Source organism: Phlebotomus papatasi, chromosome 3 (genome assembly GCF_024763615.1).
Source record: "Phlebotomus papatasi isolate M1 chromosome 3, Ppap_2.1, whole genome shotgun sequence".
Taxonomy (NCBI): domain Eukaryota; kingdom Metazoa; phylum Arthropoda; class Insecta; order Diptera; family Psychodidae; genus Phlebotomus; species Phlebotomus papatasi.
The window spans coordinates 81,688,228-81,700,351 of NC_077224.1; the positions used below are offsets into that span (position 1 = coordinate 81,688,228).

Here is a 12,124-nt window from a genome sequence, read left to right on the forward strand (position 1 = left end):
GAAGTGGCAGCAAAGATGAGAAAACTCACATGGTAATTATAATTTAACTAGATCAAACAATTTCAGAATGATCTTTCCGAAAAAAAAAACGTTCATCACTTTTTCGAAAAAGCACTTTCGACTTTGAAGATCATCTTACAAAAAATGCCAAAATATATTTCAAAATATTTTTTCCCTTTAAAAATTTCAACGACTCCCAAAAAAAAGCTCCAAGATGATCTATCTCGGAAAATTTTCAAAATGAAATGGTTCAATTTCTCCTCATTTTCCTCTTACGCTCTCTACGCCATACACAAAATGGATGAACCGAACGCGCAATCTAAATTTATCCCAAGTCGAAAGTATCCGAATTTCGCATGTATTGGGAAAGATACCGAAAATTCGATTTATGCGCAGATCATACATGTATTTGAGAAAAGCATGATCGTTTTGGCACAAAAGATCAACATGTTTTTCATTATCGCAGTCCATCGGAATTTCCACGCGATCGTTTCGTCATCTTTTATCACTTTTTTCTCTATCCATTTCGCTTCAAATCGTTCCCTTGATTTAGTTCAAATTAATTTTCTTCCCGAATAGATACGGGCTAAATGAATTTACTACCATCGAAGTACGTCGATGAGCAATAGAAACCAATTTGGATTAATATTGCGAGAAATTATTTTTTATTGTTATTTTGGTCTATATCTTATCGTTGTCCCTCCTGTTTTTGTCGTCAAAAAAATTGTGCAATTGCTCAAATTATATTACTGATATTTCCAATACTGCAAACAAGGTGATTCACGAAGATTATGAATGAATAACTTTTGTATCCCCAAAATATAAAAGAGTCTCATGTGAATTCTTTGTAAGTGATTCAGGAAAAATCCTGAGACAAATTAAGAAATGTCTGAACTTTGTGAAATAATAGTAAAATTTAATTTTTTTGTAATATTCGCTATGAGCTATGACTAAACAAAACATTAATTCAATACGAAAAGAATTTAAATGTATATAAACATAATTATTTATTTGTTCACTGAATTCTCAGACAGAGAAATCTTAAATATTTAACAAAGGGGAGAGTGAGGCAATTCAGGCAAGAGGAATTTTTTATGGCTTATTTGTCAAATTCCTTATGACCTTTAATCAATCACACTAAAGTCCAAATAGGGTGGAATAACCGGCTATCGCCATGTTTAGGAAAAAATTAAATTCATTTAATCATAACTTTTGAATCCTTGTTACAAGATAAGTCAAATTTGACACAAAGTTACTTAGATGTATTGGCTCTAGATACGTCAAAACAATAATCCTAGAACATAACGCTGGACTACTTAAAAAACTGATTTTTATTAATAATGCAAAAATAACCATTTCGTCACCACTTTTTACCACTTTTCGCCAGTTTTGTAAAATTTGTAACCACTTCTCGCCACCCACTTGAAAAGAACCACATTCGGTTATTTTAGGCAATGCTATGAAAAGAATACATTCACCATTTCTCTTTCCTTGTGATTACTTTATTATTACTCTCTTTAAATGATTTTTCTTCACTTTTATTTGAGAAATCAATTTATGGGGCTTTTGCAGAAAGTAAACAATGCAGATTTGACAACTGAGAATGTACGAAGTGAAGTTAGCGTCGCCTATTGAAAAGATATGGCGACAGGTGGTAAAATCAATTCCAGAATATTACCACTTCTCGCCATGCCTCATTTTTATACAAAAATAGTATAAAATGAAATATAAATTGATTAAATACAAATTTTATGTATTCCACAAGTGCAATTAAATATTCAATAGACAAATTATTTACCCAAATAGGTATTTTTGGCCTGATGAAAATTTGACGACACTTAGTACATTTGGTAAGAGATGTTGGATTCGATGCACTTGCTTAAAATATTGCTCTAAAAAGTGATCAAAATCGTGAATCCAAAAGAATAATTATTATTTTTCGATTCTATGCGTAGAAGCAGAAACAATACAAAAAAATTGCGACTCATTTATTTCATAAATTGCGAAAAATAGCGATTTCAATGTAAGTGGCGAGAAGTGGGGCACTGGCGAGAACTAGTGATTCCACCCTAGTTTCCCTTCGCGATATTGTAATGAATATGTTCAATATTCTAAAATTTTATATTTACAAATGTTATAGGGGAAGGCTTTCAGGCTTCGCACACACTGTGGCTTCGAACATTTCATATTCTTATGGAAATATATTTTAATAACCGGTCTTAAGTCACACCTTTCCTAAAAAAATAGATTGGATTGATTAAAGGAATATGGGAAAAAATATCAAGTGTTCGAAGCCTGAGTGTGTGTGTAGCCTGAAAGCAATTCCCTAAATACAGTAGAGTTCCTCAAATTTGAACATTTGGGGGGTATATGTATCTCACTCCTCAAATTTGAACAACATTTTCAAAAATGTAACGGAATTCATGTAAAATTCACTTTTCCTAAATTAAGGAAAATAACTAGAGAATTTTATCAATTGAATTTCTTCTTAAATATGTGGAATTTGTTGAGAAAATTAATATAATACTACAATATTAAGGAAACACCAAAGAAAAATAGTTCTAATTCAAATTCCATGCAAAATTTCTTTTACATAACCTCATATTTTACATTTTGAATGCAACTGTCACGTCGGTTGAGGAGTTCAAATTTGAGGAATTCGACTGTACCTAAAACTACCACCGTTAACCACATGACAAAATCAGTTTGAACGCTTCAGAACTGTCGATTTCGACACAGAGGACTAAAGATTACAGATTACAGTGGAAACAGTTCTTTGAGGAACCCAAGCCTCCTTTTGGGCTCATTTATGCATGCATCCACTATTAAATGAACCCCTGTTAAGGGCAAGATGGTTCAAACCATCCCATTTTTCGGGTAAAATTCATTAACCCTTTAAGGACGACTGGGTCACCCGTGACCCATAGAGAAAATAATTTTTCCTGACTACCTGATGTTATTTCTTTCTAATGTTTTTACCAAATCACGAAGTAGAAAGATGTAGAAATCTAGGATATTTTTTGCAAATCTCCAGCTATTTGCTATATAAAAAATACTTGAGCTCAAAAATAACGAATTTTCAAATTTTCACGTTGGTGCTTGAATTTTAATATTTCTAATTTTTTTTAAGCAAAAACCTCTTGGGACCAGAAACTATAATAACTATACATAATATTTCTCAACAAAGTAAAAATTATAGTTTATTGGTATTTTCAAGAAAGCTTCATAATTTTCATGGATCATATATGACCCAATCGTCCCTAAAGGTAAAAAAGACCGAATTTGTCTCTAATGGATTTTCGAAGATTTGAGGTTAGACTGTTTCATGTTTTTGTGTATGTGTGCGCAAAATAGTTAATTATTCGTGTAATATTGTGTGATATATCAATTAGCTGAGATTTCCCAGTGCAATACTGACTGAAGAAGGTAATATTTTGATAATTTATAAGATACTTCTGCGTATATGTTGTAAATTCATAACTTTTTACTCTTGTGCATGACTTCAAAAATGGAAAAAAAATTTCATGATCGATGAACCCGAAATCATTCACATATTATTCCCGGAAGATAGCGATGATGCCGACAATCTTGTCCTGAACGAAAGCGATATAGGGGAAACTGGGGCACCACCAAACACTAATTTTTATTTCTAAACTACTTGGACTATCTCGACCATTTCTTCAAAGGACAAGCATCCTAGAGTGCCTATAAATTCCTATAGGTCTTATCCTCAGAAGTCGAATATCCGATTAAAAAATCGCAGTGTTTGGTGGTACCCCGTGTTTGGTGGCGCTCCAGTTTCCCCTAATATATTTGGAACAATGATTAAACGATTTCAGCTTTTAATTTGGGAAAAGAAGAGGAAATATTGCTCTGGACAATACATATGAGGGGGTCACCAAAGACCGGTTATATCTGACCGTTTAGCCTTTAGATCGAAAAAATATATATGACCAATGCTTTTTATAATATTCCGATCAGAGTGGATGCAACTGCCAGTGAACGGAAAAACTTAAACCTTTTTTCTGTTTTATTCTTCTACAACGTTTCGAAGATTGTTCTGCTCTTCATCAGATATCGAATACGCAAGAACAACCATCAGGGAAATCAGGGGCCTCTCAACATTTCATTTTTCCATGCGTTTTTGCATAGAGCCACTGAAGACTATTGGCAAGTTTTTTCCTAAAGAGAATTTACTTATCAGTCTGATATATTTCGAAATCGTGCATTAAAAGCTATCTAAAAATACATATTTCATAATGCTCGCCGAAATAATACAATAACTACGAGGAAATTTGTTTAAGTCGCGGTACAATATCTGCAAAATTTTTACAAGGAAAAGTGAAAAATATCTTTACTTTTTATTAGGCTTGATGGGCCCCTGTGGGAAATACTTTTGCTGCACTTGAACTGGATTACTGATCAAGAGAGATTACCATTTAATTCAAACGTCTAACACAGAACGTTGTATCCATTGATCCTCGAAACGTTGTAGAAGAATAAAACAGCAAAGAGCAAGAAAAAAATTTTCCGTCCATTTCCAATTGAACGACCAATAAATAAAAACAATTTTAACAAAATAAATTATTTACGAGTATTTTACCGATTTATTGCCGGTCGAGTCGGATACAGTTGGGTTGGAAATTTTAAGACCTTTCAAAAAATTCAAATTCAAGCAAATCCGTTGAGAGAGCGATTTAACTTCGACCTTCGAAAATTCTATGGAGAATTTTTTTTAAAATATCGTTCGCATGGACTACTTCCAAAACATATTGTACTGTATTCTATTTATTATCTCATTGCCATTAACAAATATACTTAGGAATAACCTATCTTACCATTTGACCACCGCCGTCTTAGCGTTTCTTTACAACCTCCAGGGCAAAACGGTTTAAAACTCTTTCTCAGGTTATATGTTTTCGGGTTTAAATATCGGAAAATAAAAGAATTTGCTTGAGCAATTTTTCAGAAAAACCAAAAAAATATGACAAATGTTAACATTTGATCAATAACTTTTTAAGGGTGAAATTTGTTAAATAGAAAGAAAAACCAAAAAAAGCAGAAAAGTCGAAAAAAGTAGCTTTTCATAAAAAATGTAGGAATAATATAAAATTTTCGACTTGTCACAATTTGCCCCAGGCTTCCCCCATTGCAGAAAAATTTAAAATATACCAAAGATTTTATAAAATATTCACAATCTTTTAATTTTGATACAATAATTATGCTAATAATCATGGCAAATTGGCACTTTAATTGAATTTATATAAAACTGTAGCAGATAGGTGGAGGTGGGGCTACTTTGAGCTGTGGGGCTAGATTGTTATACGACTTTTTCGCCTACTTTAAAATAAAGCTTGTCCTTACAATTATTTTATTTAGATCCACAATTGTTTTGTCTATCCAAATTACTTTCATGTTAAAATCCAGTTTCCATTAGAAATATGCGAAAAAATCGTATAACAATGTAGCCCCACCTCTCCCTACGGCAATTGCATATTGGGTACAGAGTTTATGAAATTCACCACAATTCATCCAATAAATCAATAGGAATTTCATTTTAGCTTTAATTATGGAGATTATCACGGAAATTTTAACTGAATAGGAATTTTCAAAATTCCTTTTAGTCATTAGTTAGATAACAAAGGCTCAATATCATTAAATGATTAATCCACATATTTAGAAATTACTTCCCTGAATCACCCTATACCTTATCAGGCGTACTTCAGTGTTTTCGATTAGATAAATCGAATTGGAATTGAATCCACACTTTAGGCGTTAAATTCATTTCATCGGTGTTTCACGATGCTGCACCTTCTTATTGAACGGACAGAAGTGTTTTAAGGTGAATTTGTGTAGCAATAACTAAGACCAATATGAATATCATTCCGGAATTGTTTGGTAAGATGGCCTGGTAGCAAGAGAAGTGCAACAATAAATTTTTTTCTTATGAATTCTGTGCTTTCAGTGAGCCTCATGTTCTACACCTGTGGAGCTTGGATGGCACTAAACACCTTTACGCTGGGCGAAATTTACGACACTGTGATCCTATGGCCTGAATTTGTTGGAATTATCAGTGCATGTTTGGTCGCAATGGTCCTCTATGCTGCCCGAGTGATCAAAAAGAAGATTGTCTTCCTGCACTTCTATCTGCTGGCCTGTGGAGCTACTTTACTTGTCGTTTGTGGTGTTTTCTGTGTTATCAGTGATCAGAGTATGTTTTTTATATTGAGTGGTTTGATAAAAGCCAACAAGCTATTGAATTTCCCCTCTTCCAGATCCAACTGTCGCACTATATCTCGGCGCTATAGGTCATGGTGCGATATACATTGCTGGACTCTGCTACATCCACTTCCGTGCATCATCTCGAAGGGCTTTCAGGATTTCCCTATGTCACTTTGTCTACATCGTAGGCTACACAACTACCGTTCATGGTATCTTCATCTACGACGAATTAATCTACACCGTTGGAAACTTCATTCTCTACAGTGCAGTTTCAGCCGTTGCACTCTTCTTGATCAATGAACTTCTTCACGGATTAGGAGTCTATGACTACAAGAGGTGCCTCGATAGTGAACTACATCTGGCCAATGAGAAGAAGGATGGCTTCCATAGTGCCCTAGATCCACAAACTCCAAACGGACCAGCGGACTCGAACTACTGGGCTACGAAATTGAATGTGGAACCAATTGTATTTACACCTCCAAAGAAGAGACGAACACCTCAACAGAATGTCCTAACGTTGGGCTTTGTTTTGGGAAAGATCAAGAATGCCATGGTCTTCCTCTGGGTCTTATCGACATTCGCCATTCTAACAACGGCCTACATCGGAAATGGCCTAGAATTCGTCTATCTGTACTTTCTTCTCGGAGGAGTCATCTTTGGATGTGTGATCTCTCTAACAGTAAACGCCAAACATCTCTACATTGTCTTCACTTTGGGATTCAGTATCTGCCTCCTTACTGCATCAAGTCTATTCTCCGTAGAAAACTACGATCAGTCTGCTGTCTTCTTTTGGCTTTCCTTCTTCTTCCTGGGTTTTGGATACTTCACTCTGGATATTGGCATTCTCGATGTAACAAATCTTCAGTTCACTGAAGTCTCACTAGCAGGAGGATACTTCATCCAGTACTTCCTGATAGCTCTCACAAAATTCGGTCATTGGACATATGGAGATGAACTGTTAAATGCAAAAACTCTCCTTTGGTCATATACTGGATCATTTATTGGTGTATCCATGATTCTACTCATTGTCATCGCCGTACTCTATCCGAAAACACTCAACCTATCCTTGCTCGATATACAGTACGCAATTTTGTACGACGAAGATAGATGGAAGGCTAAAAACCATGAGATTCTTGCAGTCAGGTCACCATCGCCAGTGAACACTCAGCCTAATCCAAGCCTGGAACCCAATGCTCCAACAGATGATCGACCAGCCTTTATGAGGGCTCAATCTTTAGGCGAAGGTCCTCCTAAACGCATGTCCGAAGGACGGGATTCGTCAATGTTCCATCATCCATGGTATCCTCAGCATCCGCCCAACGCACCCCTGCACACGGCTAACAGTCAAAGTGCTAATGGACTGGACAATCCTACCTTCGACTACGGCAGCGTAAAGTCCAGACAGATTGTTCCAAGAGTGAATAAGCCCAATTTGTGACTTGTCAATTAATGATGCAAATGTTTAATTAAATGGCTGTTCTATTATTAAAAGTTTTATCTAGTGTGTCCCTTGTTTCTGGAAAAACGACAAGTACTAACTTGCAGGCATATTGAGAAGGTCAAAAACGGTTCCAATAGGTTGCAACAACCGTGTCAACCCTTACTAGACACGCGCATCCCCTTTGTTCCATTTGGCCAGGCGAGTCACATTGAGGCTCATTGGAATTCGAGGTGCAGAACCTCTTCCATAAGGGAATGTAACCGGATGACCTCCCCTTAAACTCTGAGGACACCGAAAATGCCTCAAAGACTGCCGTCCGCAAGAGAGAGAGAATGCTCTACGTGGAAGTGGAACCGTGGCAGTTTGGAAGACCTATTCCTGAAGTCATCTTTGGGACTTAGTAAGGAAAGTCGATCCGTCAGGAATCATTTGTTACAAGGGTTGGGGGCTCCTCTACCCATATTCGTAACAATATTCTACATTAACCTTAAGTAAGGCGGGTCATCTATTGCAACAATAATGCATTAATATCAACAAAAAAACAAATCAAAAGAAAACTACTGAACATACGGCAAAGTTATCATACGGTATACAGCCTTTATGACTTATGGAGGGGGGCGGGGTGGTCGAAGACCGGAATCCGATACCTCTTACCGTTTGGCCTCTAACCGTGCCACAAGTGGAAAAAAATAAAATTATACTTTATTTACGTCTAGTAAGATCAAAACCTTTACCAATCATATCAACATCAGTTTACTGACCTATTCATTAAACTTTAAACCGAACTTCCAATTCTTGAGCTTCCTCAGACCTAATAAAAGTGAACTAAAAAACTTTGAAAAATAAAGAAAAAATATTCAAGCCAAGAAAAAAAATATAATAAAAAATTATTGATAAAAAATAATCAAAATCCTGTTAAATTAAATATTATTATAATACATGATTATTATTTATTCTCGAACAAGAATTAATTTTGTTTAAAAATCATAAAGTATCTAATTTAAACACAGTAAAATTCTTGTAAAAATCTGATAAAAGTCTAGTGAATACATACTTTAAATACCAATACTTTCGTCGTAGAAACTTGTAACGGTTGCTAACCTGATAAGGCTCTGGTAAAGTCTTCCTGGAGTAGAAAAAAGCAAAGTTTTACTAGGGCTTGATTATTTTTTATATTATACGAAGGTTTAGAGACATCAAATACGGAAATTTTTTGTCTAGTAAAATTGAAACTTTGACCTATCCAATATCAGTTTAATGACCTATATATTAAACCGAAATTTCAATTCTTGCGGTGCTCTAAACCTAATCAAGATTAAGTAAAAACCTTTGTTAAAAATTCATTGAAACCTTGTTCAACCCAAATAAAAATATACCGTCGTAGTAAATTCTAGCACTTACTGATGATCTTCGCCGATCCAGTCTACTATGCCAAGTATATAGGGATATGTTTTGTACGAAGAAACGTACAAGGATCCTCAAAGGGATACTTGTATTTTCAGTAATAGTGAATAAAATGAAAATATAGGTTATTTTGCAAAAAAAAAAAAACGGTTCTGTGAAAAAGTTATGTGAAGGGCTAAAAGCGGTTTCAGAGTACCTTCTAAATTGTCTGGCTTTATTTATCTCGCCAGAATAATCCATTTCGATTTCGTTAAATTCTTTTTATATTAAAATACCTTCTGTCATTTTTTTTCTAGAAGCGCATTTTTTGTTATAAAACGGAATATAACGGTCTATCTAAAGCTTATGTTAGAAAAATACTTGAATAAAAATCATCCAATTATATGGGAAGTTAAGATAAAATGCCCGAGATCTATAAGATGGTGTGGCCGTCATTTTGATTTGACGTTTCTGTCCATAATTTTGAATAATTGTCAAAACCTAAAACATGTCCGATAGAGCTGAAATTTTAGTATTTTATAGCTGATGTCAAGACCTTTTCAGGAACTATATATAGTCCAACCTAGGTCACGGTATTGTCTGGATACAGAGGCTCAACGTTTAAAATTTTGACACTTTCATGAATACCAAACTACAGTACGCTTCCTTTATTGAAACCTTCCTTTATTGATAGGTCTAATAAACAATGAATAAGAAAAGTAATGTTCTAAAAATGTGTATGTAAAAGCCTCAACTATTTTTAATTCTTTCTGAGACTCAAATATTCAAGATTAAAAAACAAAGACCGCCAAAACATTTTAAAATTTTGAGCCTCTGTATCTAGGTAAATATTTGACGTAAACTGGAACATAGATACGTTTTGAAAAGGTCTTGACATCAGCTACAACACACTATAATTTTAGACCAATTTTAGTCAAATCTAGATGGCGACCACGCTATCTTGTAGATCTCGTGAACCTTACCCTTAGATGTGAAGACCTTCATGGTCGTTTATTATTAGATTTTTTAAATATTTCTCAAAAAGTGCAAATTCACCCGCAACGACGAAGGTAACAAAAAATTAGTTATAAAATAATAAATATCTAGTTGAATTAAATAATGATAAAAATATGATAAGGGTCTAGTAAGGTTATCATTTTACTAATCAAGCAGATTTCTGTTCGATTGAATGAAAAAAATCGCAATAAAAGCTAGTACAAACCTTGTAAAGAAATTAATTTAAAAAATATTAGATCCCGAGAGATAGTAGGGTAAAGTGGTACAAGTTGAACCATGGTACAAGTTGGATAATGGTATAAGTTGGACAGGGCTTTTTTGATAAATTTTGTTCTTCATTTTTATTTGTATATTTTTAATGCTTTAGTTTTATAATTTGGTTCCTTGTGATTAAAAAAAATTGAGTACTGTATTTATCGTGAAAAAATCCCTGTCCAACTTGTACCGGCGAATTGTCCAACTTATAAGACTATGTCCAACTTATATCACTTTACCCTATAGGAAAGTTTTTAAAATTAAATTTCAATTTAATTCGCAGATCCCAAAAAGTCCAGTAATCAAGATCTAAACCCTCCATGCCTAATTTAAACCGTTTTCTAATGCCTAGACAGACTTACGATTTAAGTATATTTTGAAATGATCTTCAGACTAGAGATTTAACCGGATTTAGTCCGTTTCCCGAAGGTGTTAAAATCTAATCCTGAGTCAGAATTTCCCAAAAAATCTTGATTGATAACGAATTAGAGAACTTAAGCCATATGGTTAATACGGGCTTCAGACCGAAAGGTTTAGCCATATGACTTGCCTTATCTAATTTCTTCTTAATCAAGATTTTTTGGGAAATTATCACTTAAGATTGGACAACATGGACAAGTGAACTATTAAATTTTGAAGAACCATAAAAATTGGTTGCAATTTTGAATTTCGAGACAATCGGAAATTGGGCTAAGCCTTACTCTAAAGCCGGCCTAAGCCTAAGGACCTTGGCAGACCTGAGGATTAGCCGAGAGACGGCTTAGCATAATCATATTAGAAATAATGGTCAAACTACATTTCCAACATTTTCCACTAAGTCGTCTCTCTGCTTAAGTCGTAAGTGTGTCTAGGGCATAAGATCTGAAGTCCGTATAATGCCTTAGACAAACTTAAGATTTATGCTGAGAAACGACTTAATGGAAAATTATTTGTGGAAATGTAGTCAAATCAATATTTTGACTATAATAACGTTAAGCCGTCTCTCGGCTTAAGTCGTAGATGTGTCAAACACATAAGACTATCTATTTTGATTAAGATTTTCCAATTTGATTACAAATTGATATGTTTAATTGGTTCAAAGGTCTTTGTACTTATTGCTTTCGTATTTAATCGGAAGTCTGTAAAGATATCGAATCAAATGTTTCCATGGTTAAGTCATGCTGCATTTTTGAAAAATTATCATCATCTAAAATCGTTAAACCTTGAATTCGAGTTATCCTAATCAATGAAAATTTGATGGCCATTAGGGCTTTTTCACGGTTAATTAGGGCTTCAATTGGTATTTGGAGGGCATGATGTTATAGTCGCAAAGACTGGTCCAAGGATTTTTTGTAAAATCATTTTTCAACTGTATATGAACATGTCAGAGATTGGCGATAGGAAGGCAATCGTCAAACATTGACTCTGATTAAATAACAATATGCCTTATCAGACACTATCGAAGATGATAAATTGCTCAAGTCTCAACTGTGGTAAGTGCAAGAACAATTGAAATGAATCATAGCGTATGGCGGGAAAATGTTTTGAAAATAAAGACAAAAATTATAATTAGAATATTCTGGATATTTTTAAGGTACTTGAAAAACTTTATCAGTGGGCCTTTAGCATCTTACTCAGAGATAGTATCAGGAAAGTCTTAACACTTGGGGTGAATTGGTGAATCCCAATCGTGTTGCCCCACGATAAGAGACCATGGTGAAAAGACAAGCTGTATGATGACGAGATTTCAGTGTGCGCTATCAAATATACATATATAAATATCGGTCACGGGAGCAGAGCTGAGTTTATTAGCAGTTCATTCAGTGT

The 12,124-nt window shown here is 34.5% G+C and overlaps 1 protein-coding gene across 1 annotated transcript; it reads left to right on the plus strand.

Moving 5' to 3' along the window:
- The first annotated feature begins 5,724 nt into the window (after positions 1 to 5,724).
- LOC129806036 (uncharacterized) lies at positions 5,725 to 7,713 on the plus strand. Its single transcript, XM_055854346.1, has 3 exons — positions 5,725 to 5,898; positions 5,966 to 6,211; positions 6,276 to 7,713. Exons 1-3 carry the CDS (start codon positions 5,874 to 5,876, stop codon positions 7,658 to 7,660), a joined length of 1,656 nt encoding a protein of 551 aa, XP_055710321.1. The 5' UTR covers positions 5,725 to 5,873; the 3' UTR covers positions 7,661 to 7,713.
- Positions 7,714 to 12,124: the final 4,411 nt, after the last annotated feature.

Coding starts and splice junctions, on each gene's coding strand:
- LOC129806036 (XM_055854346.1), top strand. CDS start 5,874: ATGAATATCATTCCGGAATTGTTTG. Junction 5,899..5,965: donor TATCATTCCGGAATTGTTTG/GTAAGATGGCCT, acceptor CTGTGCTTTCAG/TGAGCCTCATGTTCTACACC. Junction 6,212..6,275: donor CTGTGTTATCAGTGATCAGA/GTATGTTTTTTA, acceptor CCCCTCTTCCAG/ATCCAACTGTCGCACTATAT.